Here is an 18420-nt window from a genome sequence, read left to right on the forward strand (position 1 = left end):
GTTGAAAATGGTTGGTGAGAGGGGTGATCCTTGTGGTATTCCGTATTCAGGTGTCCATGCCTTGGACGTGGTTGAATGTGATGTGACTTGATACGAACGTAGGGTTAGGAACCCCTTGAACCAGTTCAGGACATTTCCTCCAATTCCAAAGTATTCAAGTATGTGTAGCAGGATTCCGTGGTCAACCATATCGAAGGCACTTGACATGTCAAATTGTAGAAGGAGTATATTGTTGCCAGCTGCAATTATTTGTTTAAATTTAGTCATAAGGGTGACTAATATTGTTTCTGTGCTATGATTCGACCGGAATCCTGATTGGGCATCATGCAATATTGAGTGTTTGTTCAGATAGTTTGTGAGTTGTTTAGTTACCATTCCTTCGGTTATTTTGGTTATTAGTGGTATGGATGCTACTGGCCTGTAGTTGGTTATTTCGCTCGTGCTTTTCTTTGTATCTTTAGGAATAGGGGTGAGTAAGATTTTTCCTTTTTCTTTTGGGAAGAGTCCGTTTTGTAGCATGAAGTTTACATGGTTCGTTAGGTCTATTATGAATTGTTGAGGAGCAGATTTCATGAGGTTATTTGGGCATATGTCTAGTTTGCAATGGGATTTGGCATATCTTTTGAGAGTTTCAGAGATGAGGTCTTCTGATAGTATTTCGAATTCGGTCCAGGTTCTGTCTGCTGGGTATGTTCCTTCTTCTGGATCCAGACAATCTAAAAGTGTGGCGTACTCAGTAGGGCTGGCGAGTATTTTGAGTCGTAGTTGTTTTATTTTCTCTTTGAAGTATTTCGCAAGGTTGGCAACGTCTGGTATATCTTTGTTGTTGTTTGTAACTGGTGTGGTGTCTAGCAGTTTGTTCACAAGGTTGAAGAGTTTATGTGTGTCTTTGTAGTTTGGTCCTATTATTGTTTTGTAATGTAGTTGGCTGGATAAACTATTTTAGTGATATGTAGTTTAGATTTCATGATATTGATATGTACAGATGTGTAGCTTTCAAATAAATGAAAAAGGTATGCAGTAAGAAAACAAAAACCTTTTGTCCTTTACCTGTAAAGGCACAGTTTATCCAGTAGAAGCAGCTTTAGACGTGTTTCAGATGGAAGAAGGAAAAAAAAAACGACAATGTGTATCAGCAGCTCATAGGTGTGCTTGGTTTTGAGTGTATGGGAATGATGGGTGTGTTGGGGAGTGGAAATAGAGATTAACCAATGGGCCTCCTTGCTTACATTGTAGTTGATTGGGTCAGTTCCACTCGTGTGTAGTAATCGTCCTGCTGCATGGCGAGAGTCAGAGAGGAGAGGGGGGTGCGGGAGGGTGGGTGAGGGGGAGTGTGGGCGGGGGGGACGGGGTGCAGTGGCGATTTTGTTTGGTTTTGAGTGAAAACGATAATGTGTATCAGCAGCTCGTAGGTATGCTTGGTTTTGAGTGTATGGGAATGACGGCTGTGTTGGGGAGTGGAAATAGAGATTAACCAATGGGCCTCCTTGCTTACATTGTAGTTGATTGGGTCAGTTCCACTCATGTGTAGTAATCGTCCTGCTGCATGGCCAGAGTGGGAGAGGAGAGGGGGGTGCGGCGGAACGGTGAGCGACCGTCTGCGGGAGAATGGGTGAGGGGGAGTGTGGGCGGGGGGACGGGGTGCAGTGGCGATTTTGTTTGGTTTTGAGTGTATGGTTATGACGGCTGCATTGGGGAGTGGAAACAGAGATTAACCAATGGGCTTCCTTGATTCGTTGAGTGTGTTTGCTCCGCCCTCAACGTTATCACGTTGTGACGCGAGGGCGGGGCAGACACTCATGGCCAAACCGGATATCTCGGCCGCCTCAAGTTTCCGGCTTGAGGCTTCCTTCGAACGTTGGGGGTGCCTTTTATATATAGAGATAATAATAATCTAAACATGACCTTATGATACTTAGGCATTCATAAACATAACATCAAATATTCCCAAATAGATTCCCTAAACCTTCATAGAAAAATATTTTAGGACCATCATATGAGAAGCTGTTCCAACTTTAAAATGATTGCTTGATGAGTATAATCATCAGCCTTCTAAGGGATTGGGGGAAAGTGGACTTAGGCTGCTCAGAAGACATTATAATCCTCAGTGTTGTCCACTGTTAAACATCCAGAAAACAGATCATTGACGCAATTCCATTTCAAACAATCCACTGCTCTGCTTCGGGGCAATAACACTGGAAAAACATTTCTGGATTAAGAGACGTCCATACAGTGGATTAAATTAACCTACTAAAGCAAAGGCCCATCTCACTCCAGTTCATCAAAATCTTGCTTTGTTACGACCTTCAGGAATGGCACTGGAAACTTTGCCATGGCATCTGTTCAAACAATGGCTGTTAATGCGGCAAAATTTCCAGCACTGGTTCTTAAGAAGGTGGCCAAACATGATCTTATTGAACCTGAAGCTGTTGGAGCTCAAGAATCAGAGGTGTTTTGACTACCTATCAGAAGGCAAGGTAGGGTCATACTTATGTATTTCTATTTATAGTTGTTTGATTCTTGGAGCAACTGGTCTAGGAATCGTCAAGAGTGGGAGCTATTTTAGATCTAGTCCTTAGTGGAATGCAGGATTTGGTACAAGAAGTAACCATGTTGGGTCTGCTGGAAGCAATTATCATGTTATGATCAAATTTGACTTAACAACTGGAGTGCAGTCACTAAGGAAATCTACTATAGCAGCATTCAATTTCAAAAGGGTAACTATGATAAAATGAGGAAAGTGGTTAAATATCTGAAAGGCTCAGCTGCAAATGTTAGGACTTTAAATCAGGTATGGACAGGGGTGTACTGGTAAATTTTTAACAGGCTCTTTCTCCGGACGTAGCCAGCTCTGCAGTTGGAAGGGCCAGGGGGGGAGGGGGGGAGCAACACTTGCCTCTCTCTCTTCCCTCCCTTCATGCGGGCACGCTAGGCATACCTTTGCTGGCAGCCAGTAAATGGACTGCCACCACTCCCAACGTCTTGCTCTGAGCAGCATGCTGGAACTTCTCTCACATGCTTGAGAAGTCCTAGCCTGCTGCCCAGAGCTGGAAACAAGGAGCGGGGAGCAGCAGTATTCCATTTACTTGGCTGGCAGGGCTCAGCATCCCCACCAGCAAAGTATAAGAGAATTCAGCAGGGGGCCCAAGCCCACATTTTGGGAGCCAGTTGTTAAAGTAGCCATGGAGGGCCCTACTTTAACAACCGGCTCCCAAAATTCTTAAAAACTTAACAACCGGCTCTTGCGAGCCTGTGAGAGCCTGCTCCAGCACACCACTGGGTATGGACATTGTTAAAAATACCATTTTGGAAGACTAGACTAGATATATTCCATGTATTAATAAAAGGTGGAAAGAAGAGCAAACAGCCAACATGGTTAAGAAGTGAAAGAGGCTATTAAAGCCAAAAGAATATCTTTCAGAATATGTAAAAAAGATCCAGATGAAGAAAACAAGAAACATAAGCACTGGCAAGTATCCACTCGCCTCCACCTACCCTCCTCGCCTCTTTCCTCTACACATTAATTGATTTGTTTGCTTTTTTTTTTGTCTACTAGATTGTAAGCTCTTTGAGCAGGGACTGTCTGTCTTCTATGTTTGTGCAACGCTGTGTACGCTTTGTAGCGCTATAGAAATGCTAAATAGTGTAGTAGTAGTAGATGCAAAACATCGATAAAGAAGGCCAAAAGAATATGAAGAGAAATTGCCTGAGAGGCAAAAACTCATAGTAATAATTTTTTCAGGTATATCAGAAGGAAAAAGCCTGTGAGGGAATCTGTGGGGCCATTATATCATCAAGGAGTAAAAGGGGCATTCATGGAAGACAGAACCATAGCAGAAAGGCTGAATGAATTCTTTACCTCTGTCTCTACTGAAGATGTAAGAGATGTACCTGTACCAGAGATGGTTTTCAAGGGTGATCATGCAGAGGAGCTGAAAGAAATCTCAGTGAATCTGGAAGATGTACTGAGCCAAATCGACAAATTAGAGTAGTAAATCACCTGGACTGGATGGTATATATACCCCAGAGTACTGAAAGAACTCAAAATATGAAATTGCAGATCTGCTGTTAGTGATCTGTAACTTGTCCTTAAAATTGCCTCTAGTTCCTGAAGATCGGCGAGTGACCAATGTGATGCCTATTTTTAAAAAGGGATCCAGGGATGATCTTGGAAATTACAGACCATTAAGCCTGACATCTGTCCTGGGCAAAATAGTGGAAACTATTATACAGAATAAAATCATTGAACACTTTGACAAACATGTTTATGTTTGCAAGTGTAATAAGGGCAGTTTTATATTTGTTAGTATTTGATAAAACTGCCCTTATTACAATTGCAAACCAGAGTGATATACTATCAAAAATAGTAACAGAAGCAGTGAAAGGAAAAATAGGGCAGTGTAACATTCAAACAGTCTCAAACACACTATGATTTGACTCAATATGGATTCAGCCAAGGGAAGTTTTGCCTTAGTAATTTGCTTCATTTCTTTGAATGCATGAATAAACATGTGGATAAAGGTGAGCCGGTTGATGTAGTGTATCTAGATTTTCAGAAAATGTTTGATAAAGTTCCTCATGAGATAATCCTGAGAAAATTTAAAACCCATGGGTAGGAGGCAGTGTTATATTGTGGATTAGGAATTGGTTGATGGGTAGAAAACAGAGGATAGGGTTAAATGGCCAATTCTCTCAGTGGAGGAGGGTGAGTAGTGGAGTGCCCCAGGGATCTGTACTGGAACCGGTGCTATTAACATATTTATTAATAATCTGGAAAAGGGAACGATGAGTGAGGTAATTAAATCTGCAGACACAAAACTATTCAAAGTTGTTAAAATACATGTGTATTGTGAAAAATTGCAGGAAGACCTTAGGAAGTTGGAAGATTGGGCATCCAAATGGCAGATGAGATTTTGTACTTGTCCACATTAATTGATGCACATTGGGAAGAATAATCCAAATCATAGTTATTTGATGCTGGGTTCACCCCTAGGAGTCAGCACCCAAGAAAAAGCTCTAGATGTCATCGTAGACAATACACTAAAATCTGCTGCCCAGTATGTGGTAGTGGCCAAAAAAGCAAACAGAATGCTAGGAATTAGGAAAGGGATAGAAAATAAGACAAAGAATATTATAATGCCTCTGTATCGCTCCATGGTGCAACAACACCTTGCATGTTGTGTAGGAAAGGCTTAAGATGTTAGAACTCTTCAGCTTGGAAAAGAGATGGCTGGGGGGTGGAGAGATATGATAAAGGTATACAAAATATTAAGTGGTTTAGAATGGGTAAACATAAATCTATTTTTTACTCTTTCAAAAAGTACAAAGACTAGAGGACACTTAAGAAAGTTACATGAGACGTAACAGGAGGAAATATTTTTTTCACTCAACAAATAGTTAAGCAGTGGAACTCATTGCCAGAGGATGTGATATTAGCGGTTATTGTATCTGGGGTTAAAAAAGGTTTGGACAAGTTCCTGGAGGAAATTACATAGTCTGCTTTTGAGATTAGCATGGGAAAAGCCACTGCTTGTCCCTGGGATCAGTAGCATGAGTCTTGCTACTTACTATTTGGGATTCTGTCAGGTACTTGTGACCTGAATTGGCCACTGCTGGAAGTAGGATAGTGGGTTAGATGGATCATTGGTCTGACCCAGTATGGCTGTTCTTATGTAAAGCAGCCATGTGTCCCAGTATTTTGAGGATGGCCCATTGGGACAGTTTGCATTTGAGTGTTAACTAGCAGGTTAGAGGGGCCTTGGTTAATTGATGGTCACTGGTAGGAACACTTGGCTTTGTTGTATTACAACCAAACCCACTGTGAATCCTATGCACACACTACAAAATCACTGTATTCTTATATTTGTGTGTTGTTGTGAAGATGAGAGGAAAAACCTCGTACTACTGTGGCTTAACTCGGTCAATTCAACCAGACAAAACTGCAAAATGCTCTAAGCACACAGGTAAAAAGTAATCATTGGTACAAAAAAAACCTCTCAATATTTAACCTTCTAAGTAATGTATACTGCAAAGAAAAACACTTATCTGAGCTGTGTTGCTCCGTTACTGCTGGCAAGTCAGTCTGCCGTGCAGTGAATCTGATCTATTGTTTGTTGTATTACAAGCCATGCTCTTATGAACTGTAGGTTTTACTAGGGTTCCAATTACTATTTTTCCATGTTTATCAAGAACAAGGACCTGAAAAAGAGACATGGCTGCTTGAATTACCTTCTCTGCATCCTGATTTGTCCTGGACATAATGAGAATATTGTCCAGGTATGGGAATACACAAAGTCCCTTCTTGCACAAATGCATCATTACTTGAGCTAGTCATTTTGTGAAGACTGGAAGCTGTGGAGGGGCCAAACAGCAGCACTTGGTATTGATAATGAGTGTTTATGAAGGTAAAGTAGAAGAATTTCCAATTAAATGAGTGTGTGGAGATGTGGGCATATATATCTTTCAGATCCACAGAAACAAACCAATTGCCTTCTTGGAGGAGTGGCAAAACTGTGGCCAGAGATTTAATTTTGAAATTGCTTTTTTTTAAGTATTTGAGTCACTAACATTCAGAATCTGTTGAAACCCCCTGATTTTTTTTTTTAAAGGGAATGAGGAAGTTTCTCAAGTAAAAGGTCTGGTCTTTCTGGTCATGGTATTTCTGTAGCATTAAGTTGCAGGAGTGAGAGTTGTGTGGGACTTCCACTTGGTGCTCCAGGCAGCTTTACACCCCTATATGCCCTGTTTGAAATGTGAATGTCATTTACTGTTGCTTTGTTTCTATGCGCTTTCTTTTGAGTTTATTCTATGCATTATTTAATTTGGACCTGTTTTGTCCCTACCGCCACCCCCAAAGTGTATTCTAGGCATCCACCATCATCTCCATAAAAAAGTGTTTCCTCATATCACTCCTAAGCCTACCACCCTGTATTCTCAATTCATGTCTTCTAGTTCTACCATATCCTCATCTCAGAAAAAGATGTTTGTATAATACCTTTCAAGTATTTAAATGTCTGTATCATATCTCCTGACCTTCCTTTCCTCTAGGGTGTATCCAGGGCTTTTTTTGAGGGGGTACTGGTACCTTTTCCATTGTCTCCTAAAATTGACTTGGGGACCCCAAATTTTAATGAAAGAGGTCAGGCTCTACACACTAATTCTGCCTTGTCATAGATTCTGGGACTGTTTGCAGGGGGCCTGGCCATTCTGGGGTGGGGCCCTTAGTAATCTCACCACCCCTGAAGGGTGGCCTAGCATTTGAGTACCGGCACCTTTTTTGCTAGAAAAAACACACTGGGTGTACCTATTCAGGTCTAAGTCTCTTCTCATACATCGTTTGGCACATCTAAAAGTCAGCAATTATTTGATCTTAATGCTCTTGGTGGGTGTAATAGGTAGCCAGTAACACCAGGCATATCGATATTCAAAGCTTGTGTACATCAGTAATAGGATTTTAAATTTTACATGGTAAACAATAGGCAACCAGTATAAATCCTGCAACAGTAGTGATCCCGACTCAAATTGGTTGATTCCCATTAACACTCCTGCATCTGCAGTAGTCTTAAAGCTGAACCAGAGAGAGACCTTTAGGCAGCCAACTGCAGTAATCAAAATGAGAAATTACTGAAGCCTGACGTACAGAAGATAGATAATGCAAACTAAATGGGTTCAAGTGGTATCATATCTGAGGCTTATAAATACAGTTTTTAATACTATTAGAAATGTGGACCTTTTAAAGGATAATTGCAGACCTAGCATAATTGCTAAATATCTCCAAAGATTTAGAGAGAGGAATAGCATGACCATCAATCATGAAAACTGTAGGGTATTGCAATGAATAAGTTCCATGTAGGAACATAGGGGATATTTTACAAAGGCGCCCTATCATTTTTAGCATGCGCTAAATGCTAGACACATCTATATATTCCTATGGGTGTCTCTAGCATTTAGCGTGTGCTGATTTTTAGCGCACTCTAAAAACGGTAGCGTGCTTTAGTAAAAGGACCCCAGAATCTTTGCTTTCCCCAAAACACAATTTATTAGCCAACACATCTTTCTATTAAGATATGATGTCATCACATCCATCTTATCATTAACTGAAGAATCAATAGGAACAATGAATTGTAAGTCCTCAGCATAGATGTTTTATATATTATGCCCAGTGCCGACAAATAGGCTGAACATACAAATTTAAGAGTAATGCAGACGATGAGGAACCCTGAGAGACACAGAAGGTAATGAAAATCAAGAGAAAGCACCCTCACGCATGCATGCCTACTGGTATCTCTGTCAAAAATGACATAAAATGATACCCCTTATCCCTAATGAGAAAATCCTCTGTATTAACATGGCTGTATCAAAGACTGCGCAGAAATGTCAAACATCGCCAAGACGTAAGAAATACCATATTCAAATTCACAGCATATTTCAACACAGCTAGATAATAAGATCCCAATACTATGTTGTATGTGGAAGCCAAATGGTCACATCTCTGTCACATCCTCACCAGTAACAAAGTCCTGGAGTTGTAGGAGAACAACTTTCTCTAGAGTTTTTGCCAGAAAAGATGAGTGAGGAAACTGGTCTGTAATTATTAGGGTCCTCTGGATCAGCATTGCATTTCTTCAATATGGGGCAAATATTTGCCCATTTTAAAGATGTATCTATCTAGAAGTCAGTGATTTTCTGACAGATATTGCTATAGATTCTACAATATCACCTCTCATTGATCTTAAAACTGAAGTAGGAAAACCATTCAGTGGGCTAGATGAATTATTTAGGCTGCTAATTACTTTCTCAATATAGCCTGCTTCTACTAGATTAAACTGTGTTCCCATCTAGCTTCAGGGCATACTTCACTAGTCTGTTGAATAATCTTTGATTCTGAAATACATTCACACATTCTGGCTATTTGGTTCTGAAAAGCTAACTCAAAATCCTGGTATTTTAAGTGTAATGAAACAAAATATCCTTTATCCTCTGCTGTGAGGGTTCTAACAATTTCAAATAAAGCTTCTAGTCTGGACAACTATTCTCAGTGTAATGGTCAATATAATTCCTCTTAGTAGTAAGAATTCTCTAATGATAAACCAGTAAGCAGTGATTATGTTCTACCCGAGTGGTCGCATCCAGCATGTTATTCCATCTCCTCTCCTTTTTCCTCAAATCCTGTTTTGCTAATTTCAGTTCAGGGGTATACCATGCAATGTGTTGTCTTGGAATAAAAGAAACACGCTTTGGTGGTGCAGTGGTGTTGAGTGTTTTAAAGAAGGCAACCAATATTCAACTGCCTCAGCTGTGTCAAACTCAGAAATGCCATTTAACTGAGGGTAGCCATTTTGATTTTAAATCATTTAAAGAATACCTCCACATACTCAGACAGGATCTCTTAGATGCTGAAGATTGTTTAACCACTTTAATCCCTGGTAGAAATAAATAAGTAAAATGATCTGACCAAGGTGTACAGGTACACATCAAACAGAAGGCTTCTACATATACCCAATATTTCCAAGTGAGTGCCCTATGATACAAGGGAAAACTCACAGCTGTTTATCTCTTATGACTGTAATGCAGCAGGTCATGCAGTAACCAAGCAGACTTTATCTAGATGGACAACTGAGTGCATCAAATTTATGTGACCTGGTGGAGCTTCAATGGCTTTTGTATAACAATTCACTGTCTGCAGGCCAGGTCTACCACATTAGCAAATCTCAGAGATATTTCCTTCATAGACATCTGTGTTACAGTCCTTTCAAAAGTGTGGTTAGCAGCAAACACTAAGCTTGACTGCCAGTTAAACCAGAGTATAGAACATCTCTGTGAAGATTCAAAACTCTTGAACGAAAATATTCTTTAATGCAAAATCAAACAAAGGAAATGACTTACAGTTCATATTGAGCAAGAGTCTCTGCCCAGCAGATTGGAGAGTCTGTTCTCAACTAGCTTACTCTGTATGCAAAAGGAGCCAGGTGATCTTGATACCAAGCTGAAGGGCCCTTTTATAGAGCAGCTGTAAGCCCAACGCAGGTTTACCTTTCGCTGTTCCAGGACTACCACTCCGAGTGCACACCATTTCCGGGGGGGGGGGGGGGGGGAGAAAACCCATGGAAATGGCTTGTGCAGTGGTAACCCGACATTAATTGGGCATGCCACACACTGACTGGTTACCGCAGGGTTAGCGCGGAAGCCCTTATTGTCACCTCAGTGGATGGCGGTAAGGGATCCCTGTCGCATGTCCACGTGGTAAGAGTTCTCTTACTGCATAGCCATGTGTGTCTGGGAACTTTTTACCCGCTGCAGTAAAGAGTGCCCTGGTGCGCGGGGAAAAATGACCCCTGCCGCCAGTGCAGGGCCCTTTTTCCTGTAGCTTGGTAAAAGGATCCCTGAGAAAATAGATGTTCCAACTCCGTGGGTGCTCGAGCACCCCCAATATTTGACCCGCCGGAAGTCCCGGAAAGGAAGTTCCCAGTCCCCTTCCTCTTCTCTTCCGACTCCAAGTGCTAGCCCGACCTGTGCTGCCCGCTCTCTTCTCCCAGTCCTCCACCTGCCCCCCGCCTTCCTGCGTGACGCCCAGAATTTAAAAGTTCTTACCTCAGGGTCCGGCGGCAGCAGTGAAAAGCGAGCAGGTTCAGCGCTTCAGCTCTGCCTTTGGTCCCGCCCTCATTTCCTGTTTCCGCAAGGGCAGCACGCAGGAGGAGAGGAGGGACAGGCTGGAATTCGGAGGAGAGGGGGGCTTGGAACTCAGAGGGAGGGGGAGGAGGAGGGGGAGGGGGGAATAGCACCACCTGTAAAAAAAAAAAAAAAAAAAACAGCACCCCCAATTATTTTGAAAAGTTGGCTCCTATGGTTCTAAATACTTTTAAACTGGTGAAAATTTGATCATAGGTTTTGAAAGGCTCATATGCAGCAAGGTACAGCGCTTAGTTACAGTTCATAGAGAAGCATGCTGCAGACAGACCCCCTGCTCAATTGAAAGAGAAGGTGAGGGGGCTAACTCCCAGCAGGCTTAGAGAATCCAAGCTAGCCAACAGGGTGAGTCCCATAAGATAGAGGGAATTGGGACATGTGCTCAGGAAGAGCCTATCAAAGAGAACTACTGAATTACAAAGATTTGTAGTCCTATCCTGTTTAAAGACATGGACTAAACCTGGCTATAAGCAGTATTCAATATATACATATAAACAACAAATAATCTGCATCCTTGCAAATGGAGGCAGAACACTTTACAAGGTAGCAACATGAACATCTATACACATATTTATCAAGTATTATAATTTGGACTCGGTTTCTTTTAATGATGGTATTTTTGGACAATCTGAATTAAAACCTTTTTGCCTGATTCCATCTAACCTGTTCAAATGCATCACAATGCAGCATAACCCGCAACTTTGGTGTCGCCAATTATGTGGCGCCATTCCTTGCCTTGTCCACAGAGAAAGCAGAATTGTTTATCTGTAATAGGGGTTCTCTGCAGACAGCAAGGGAATAGTGCCACACAATCCCACCTGCCAAACTCCTATTTAGTCAGCTTCTAAGATATAGTATTGACTGAGGTTGGAAAATTACTGTCACCTTTTGTTCTTAAGTTTTCATACTGCTTATGCCAGCAATGGGTTTTCCTCAAGTCCACCTCAGAGGTTTTGAACTTTTCTTCAAGGAACTTGTCCAAACCTTTTTTTTAAACCCTGCTATGCTAAAAGCTTTACCATATTCTCAGCCAATGAATTCCAGAGCTTAATTTTATGTTGTATGAAGAAATACTTAGTACAATAAATAAATAGTAACTTTATTATGCACCTCCTATCCTTATACTTATGGGAAGAGTAAACAAATATCTGTTCTAGGCCACTCATTATTTTATAGTGGCCTAGAACAGATATTTGTTTTATATGTCCCCTCGTACATATCTGCTTTAAGCTGAAAAGTTGTAACCTATTTATCTTTTCTTTATAGGGGGAGTCATTCGTCCCCATTATTGTTGTGGAAACAGGAAATTGGGCTTGATGGACCTTTGGTCTGACCCAGTATGGCAACGCATATGTTCTTGTGCTCCTCTCTACCCTTTTTTTAAATTCGTCCATATCTTTTCTTTTTTTTTTTTTTTTTTTTGAGATGCGCAACCAGAATTGTACATATAATATATGAGGTGCAGTTGCACCATGGAGCATTATGATATTCTCTCTTTTATTCTAATATAGCTTTATTCTCCATTCTTTTTTCCAAATAATTTGTAAGGTTCGATTTGTCCACAGAGAATTCCCCCCCCCCCCCCCCCCCCCCCCACTCCTCCATTACAGGTAAGCAATTCTACTTTCTCTTACCAGAAAAGAAAAGTTCAGGCAGGATCAGCAAATATTCAGCTGTCAGCTCTACAGAATTTACTCCTGCGCATATATTTATATTTTTTTATACCTCTAAATATTTTCCTGACTTAAGGCTGGGATTAATTGTAAAGAAGCATTGTCAGCTGTGCTATATGTCTGTAGATAATAAGAAAGAATGTAATTGCTTAATAAAATGCCCAAGAATTTCAAATTAACAGTGAAAAGACAAGTAAGCAGAGAAGGTTGTTCTAAAACCAGATCTTTCCCCTAAAGGCTTTGTTTCTTATATGTATTTTGTAAAGGACTTGAGTGCATTAGTGTACCAGAGTCCAGCAAAGATATTAAATGGAGACTAGTCACATGTAATGTAGCCCCCATTTCACAAAGCTGCATTGAGAGGGACAGTGCAGTAGAGCAGCTTATGCAAACGTATGCTACCAACACAAACACAAGGAGCTGGATCAGTTAACCTATAGTAGAGGACTGGAAGTCTCAGTGGATAGTACAGGGATAGCAAGACCTTTATGTCTACATCTCTGGTTCAAATCCTCAATGGATTTGTAGTAGCAAAAGTTATTACTGTCTGATAGCTGTTTGACCTGTGTAAAATAAATCACATCTGTCTTGTTTTACCAATCTTATGTTGATTTACAGAAAATGCAACTGACATTTAAAACTTACATATATCAGTATATATAGTTAAATTACTAATCACAACCTCAAGTACCCTTAAGTCATAGAATGCTATGATAAGCACAAAATAACACACAATCTAAATAAACTCTCCTAAAATAACTGTAGATAGTTATGGATGTTTATTCTTGTTTTGGACGTCTGAGAACTGGCATTTAGACGTCCGTATTCGATAGACACCCAGATCCGAATTATGTAAAGCCAGGGTATATATATGTCTAATACTGCAGTACGCCCATATGCAAGGGGGGTGTGGTCTGGACATGTTTTGGGCAGGACTAGGGAGGGGCCAAAATAGGGATGTCCATCTCCAGTCACAGAAGGGGAAGAGACATCCATATTTAAACAGGATAGATATTCCTCGAGGTATGGATCAGAAAAATTTTAAACTGGACTGTAAATAGCTGTCTTCTTTAGTAGAGTCTGAATATTCCCACAGCTGAGCCACTACCACCTTAAACCTTATGTCGAATAGGGTCTCTCTAATGTATGTTACAATCCAAGTTATTACTCAGGAACCTTCATGCAATACCATAATGTAATATGCTTTACCATGTATGTATGTATGTATGTATGTATGCACATGGTGTGTATATATATATATATATATATATATATATATATATATATATACACACACATACACACCATGATCTCTTCCATATATGTTATGTTCCATGTATCTTACCATGTATGTCTGCACCTTAACGCAATACCATTTGTAATTCTGTTACCCGGAAATGGCAACCGCCATTACGGCAAATGTAAGCCACATTGAGCCTGCAAATTGGTGGGAAAATGTGGGATACAAATGCTACAAATAAATAAATAAAACTTAACAGTCAAGAAGGTTGCAATTACGGTATGGTGGGAAAATTAATGGAGAATCTGAAGGAAATGATAGTGAACCATTTACCGTCTAGTGGGTTTACCAGAAGCAGCTCGTATCAAACAAATCTGATTTCTTCAATTGAGTGACTGGAGAAGTTGATGAAGGTCATACACTGGATGTAGTTTACTTGAATTGCAGCAAAGCTTTTGAAACTGTTCCATATAGGAAATACATGAATAGACTGAGCAAGGTAGTGGACTGGATTAAAAGGTGGTTGAGTAGTAGATGACAAAAGGTAGTAGTAAATGGAACGCACACTGACTGGTTAGTAGAATGCCTTCTGGATTGGCCCCATTCTGTTCAGTATCTTTGTGAGTGATATAGCAGAGGAGGGTTTAGTAAAGAAATGTGTGTCTTTTAATATAAGGTGCTATTTCTACTCTAGATAAGGGTAATAGTACCCACTTTTGGGAACAGAGTAGATAGGTCGCTGTGAGCAGACTCCATTTTGATTCTGAAGAATCCATTTTGATTGTGAACAGAGCTGAAAAGACAATTTGCCTGTTTTAGATGCCTGGTGGCAAACAGAATTAGAACAGTGCTAGACAAAAAAGTGAAGCACAGGTTCCTTTTCAAAGTTTCTAAGTTTAATAAGGTTTACTACCCCACTCATCGGGAGTGTCTAGAGATGCTTACAGTCTAACAAAAAAGAGCAGAAATCTAAAATGGGTGAATGAAGGCAGTGGCCTGTCATTTGGTGGACATTTGGAAGGAGGTGGGCATCCTCCTTCCTCGACTTGAAAATTTGTGGTTTTAACTTTTGTAGACTGATTAGATGTCTACAGAAATATCTGGCAACCAGTCCCTCATGTGCAGGGTAGGGGTGGAAGTGCATTGAGACTGACATGCAGAATGACAGGACTCTGTGCAAAAAAAAAAAAAAAGTAATGTCCATCAATCCATAACTTCCCCCCCCCCCCCCCCCCCCCCCCCCCCCCCCCCAATTGTATCATTCAGGGCAGAACCTGAGATCTGATTAGGCCAGTTCCTCCAGCAAATATAGATATGCCACAGAAGTCAGTGGCAAAAGAGAGAACAGAACAGATACCGTCAGATGAAGATGCAGGAAAAGCTCCAACAAGGTAGAACAGAACAAAACTTTAGCCACAAAGAGGAAAGTGAGGAGATTCAGAAAAGGTGGCCTGGAATATTCCACAGACCTTGGAACATTCTCGAGTAAGATGTATCCATGACTATACCTATTTTGGGGTTTAGTTAACAATATTCAATAATAGAAATGTACAAAAATGTAGGCAGATAAAGACCATATGGCCTATCTAGTCTGCCCATCCATGCCATCTATTCTCCCTGTTACTCCATTAGAGATCCTATGTATTTGTCCCAAGTTCTCTTGAATTCGGATACTGTTTTTGTCTTTACCACTGCCACTGGGAGGCTGTTCCACGAATTCACCACCCTTTCTGTGAAGTATTTCATATTTCCTCAGGTTACTTTGAGTCTGTCCACTTTTACCTTCATCTTGTGCCTCCTCATTCCAGAGCTTCCTGTCTTTTGAAAGAGACTTGCCTCCCAGATATTTAAATGTATCTATTATATCTCCCCTCTCCCACCTATAGGGGTGTTTACCTAAGATCTCACCTTTGCTGGTCTTGGCCTATACCAGCATGAACCATTCTTTTATAACAATATGGATTCTACAGCCTCTTGCCTGAATACATCTGTAACCCTCAGAATCCAGCTTGGTTACAGAAAGGAAAATTATTGCGGCGCATTCCAAAGATGATTTAATCCAAGGACATATTCTCTGTTGCAAACTTGCCCCGTTATCTCATGGGAACATTGTAGGAGAAAGAGACACGGCTCCAGGAACAATGAGACCAGACAGGGAGTTTGCATTCCATCTATAACAAAGCCTTGATTATTGTCCATGAGGCTGCCTGGACATTGTCACCGTCCGTGATTGGCCCCAAGGTATCATCTGACGCGGGGATACCAAAAGGTGGGGGACTGAAGAAGTTTCAGTAGGAATTGAGGTCGGAAGAAGGGTGGAAAGGATCACCAGAGGACTGCAAGTGAATATGAAGCTCTGAATGAGAGCTAGAGACTGATTTTCCAAACATCAGTGAACTACATGCCTTGTAACCAATTCCTAAGGTTCACTCAGCTACAACAAGGCCTTATCTACTGACTGTGCCATCTACATTCTGAATAGACCTTGGACCTTATCTCAGGACTGAGAGACTTGCTGAGAAATCAGCTCGAGACTCTGAATAAATCCACTTCTCTACCATTTGGGAGTCTAACACAGACGGCAAGGTGAGATAATGGGGATATATATTCCTATGGCCAGGGATAATTAGTTCTTAGTTTCTCTGAGAGAGATAGGTTTACGTCAGAACGCTTGGTCTGTGTTTTTAGCTGCTAAGTATTTTACATAAGACTTTAGGTGTAAGTTCTCATAATATTACATTGGGATAATCATATTGTATTCTATTTTGGTGATGATCTATTTTTATAGCAAGCATTTCTGTATTTTTGCTTGGCATTGCTTCAGATCTATTTATATATATTTTTCTTTACATAATAAACAATATATGTTACATCCGTGGTTTGGTTTCTCTTTCCAGCACTGCTAGTTTGTCAGTAGGCTTCAGAGGTACACCCCTAGACTCGAGTCCAGAGTATTGCTATCTTGTAATGTTCTCTGATATGAGTACCTCTAAGACCCCTACACACAGTGGTGTGCTGGAGCAGGCTCTCACAGGCTCGCAAGAGCTGGTTGTTATGTTTTTAAGAATTTTGGGAGCCGGTTGTTAAAGTAGGGCCCTCCATGGCTACTTTAACAACTGGCTCCCAAAATGTTGGGCCCCCTGCTGAATTCTCTTTTACTTTGCTGGTGGGGATGCTGAGCCCTGCCAGCCAAGTAAATAGACTGCTGCTGCTCCCAGCTCCTTGTTTCCAGCTCTGAGCAGCAGGCTGGGACTTCTCGAGCATGTGTGAGAAGTTTCAGCATGCTGCTCAGAGCAAGACGTTGGGAGTGGTGGCAGTCCACTTATTGGCTGCCAGCAAAGGTATGCCTAGCGTGCCCGCATGAAGGGAGGGAGGGAGGAGAGAGAGGCAAGTGTTGCCCCCCCCTCCCTCCCTCCACCCGGCCAACCCTGGCCCAACTACAGAGCTGGCTACGTCTGGAGAAAGAGCCTGTTGTTAAAAATTTACCAGCACACCCCTGCCTACACACTTTTCTTCCAAAGTATACATATTGAGATCTTTAAGTCTGTCCCCTTGTGCTTTATGATGAAGACCACTGACCATGTTAGTAGCTGCCCTCTGGACTGAGTCCATCCTGTTTATAACTTTTTGAAGGTGCTGTCTCTAGAATAGTGCACAATATTCTAAATGAGGTCTCACCAGAATCTTATACAGGGGCATTATCACCTCCCTTTTTTCTACTGGCCATTCCTTTTCCTATGCACCCAAGCATCCTTCTAGCTTTTGCTGTTGCCTTTTCTACCTGTTTGGCCACCTTAAGATCATCACATGTGATCACACCCAAATCCCACGCCTCTTTCTAGCACAAAAGTTCTTCACTTCCTAAACTGTACTGTTCCCTCTGTTTTTTGCTGCCCAAATGCATGACCCTGCATTTTTTAGCATTAAATCTTAGCTGCCAAATTGTAGACCAGAATCTTTGTCGTCTCCTATCCACTGTAATAGTTTATAATCTGTAGTAATTGTCTTATAATTTGACAGAATAAATTCCTGATACCAGAGATGATGTTTTGTGGAAAGGCAATTTGCAAAGGTTGGAGTCCCATTTACCAGAACCCTCTGCAACAATAAGCTGTTTATTTTGGGGGGGTTTTTCACCAGTAAATGCCTTTCAAAGTGATGCACCTTCTCAATGGGCTGGCCATGTTCTTTAAAACTTGGAATATGGTTCAAACCATTTTTGTTGGCAGTGTAGATTGTGTTGGATACCCCAGCTTGCTCATACATGCTTTCTACTTCATTATTTGACAGATAGTAAAGAATGTGTTGACAGAACATATTTCTGTTAACAGTACTAACTATCTTAGTCTACAGCTTTATCCATGAATATTGAAAATATGTGTTTCTAGGACAGTGAAAAGTACATTACGTCCAGTGACACCAGATCACAGCTTAAGTTTTTGGAGCAACTGGATCAGCTGGAGAAACAACGAAAGAATGAAGAGGAACGAGAAATGCTACTGAGGGCGGCTAAAGTGAGTATCATTCACTGCTACTACTACTTAACATTTCTAGAGCGCTACTAGGGTTACGCAGCGCTGTACAAATTAACAAATAAGGGCAGTCCCTGCTCAGAAGAGCTTACAATCTAAAGGACGAAATGTCAAGTTGGGGTAGTTAAGATTTCCCGAGAAGAGGTGTAGTGATTAGGTGCCGAAGGCGACATTGAAGTGGTGGGCTTTGAGGAATGATTTGAAGATGGGTAGGGAGGGGGCCAGGCATATGGGCTCAGAGAGTTTGTTCCAAGCATGGGGTGAAGCGAGGCAGAAAGGGCGAAGCCTA

General features: G+C 41.2%; 1 protein-coding gene across 1 annotated transcript in view; it reads left to right on the plus strand.

Annotated features, from left to right (window-relative positions):
- TAF4B (TATA-box binding protein associated factor 4b) overlaps positions 1-18420 on the plus strand; it is a 201075-nt gene that overhangs the window by 100834 nt on the left and 81821 nt on the right. The window contains 1 exon segment of the mRNA XM_030188871.1: positions 17988-18113. Within this exon segment, the coding sequence (XP_030044731.1) occupies positions 17988-18113 (126 nt within the window).

Source organism: Microcaecilia unicolor, chromosome 1 (genome assembly GCF_901765095.1).
Source record: "Microcaecilia unicolor chromosome 1, aMicUni1.1, whole genome shotgun sequence".
Classification (NCBI taxonomy): domain Eukaryota; kingdom Metazoa; phylum Chordata; class Amphibia; order Gymnophiona; family Siphonopidae; genus Microcaecilia; species Microcaecilia unicolor.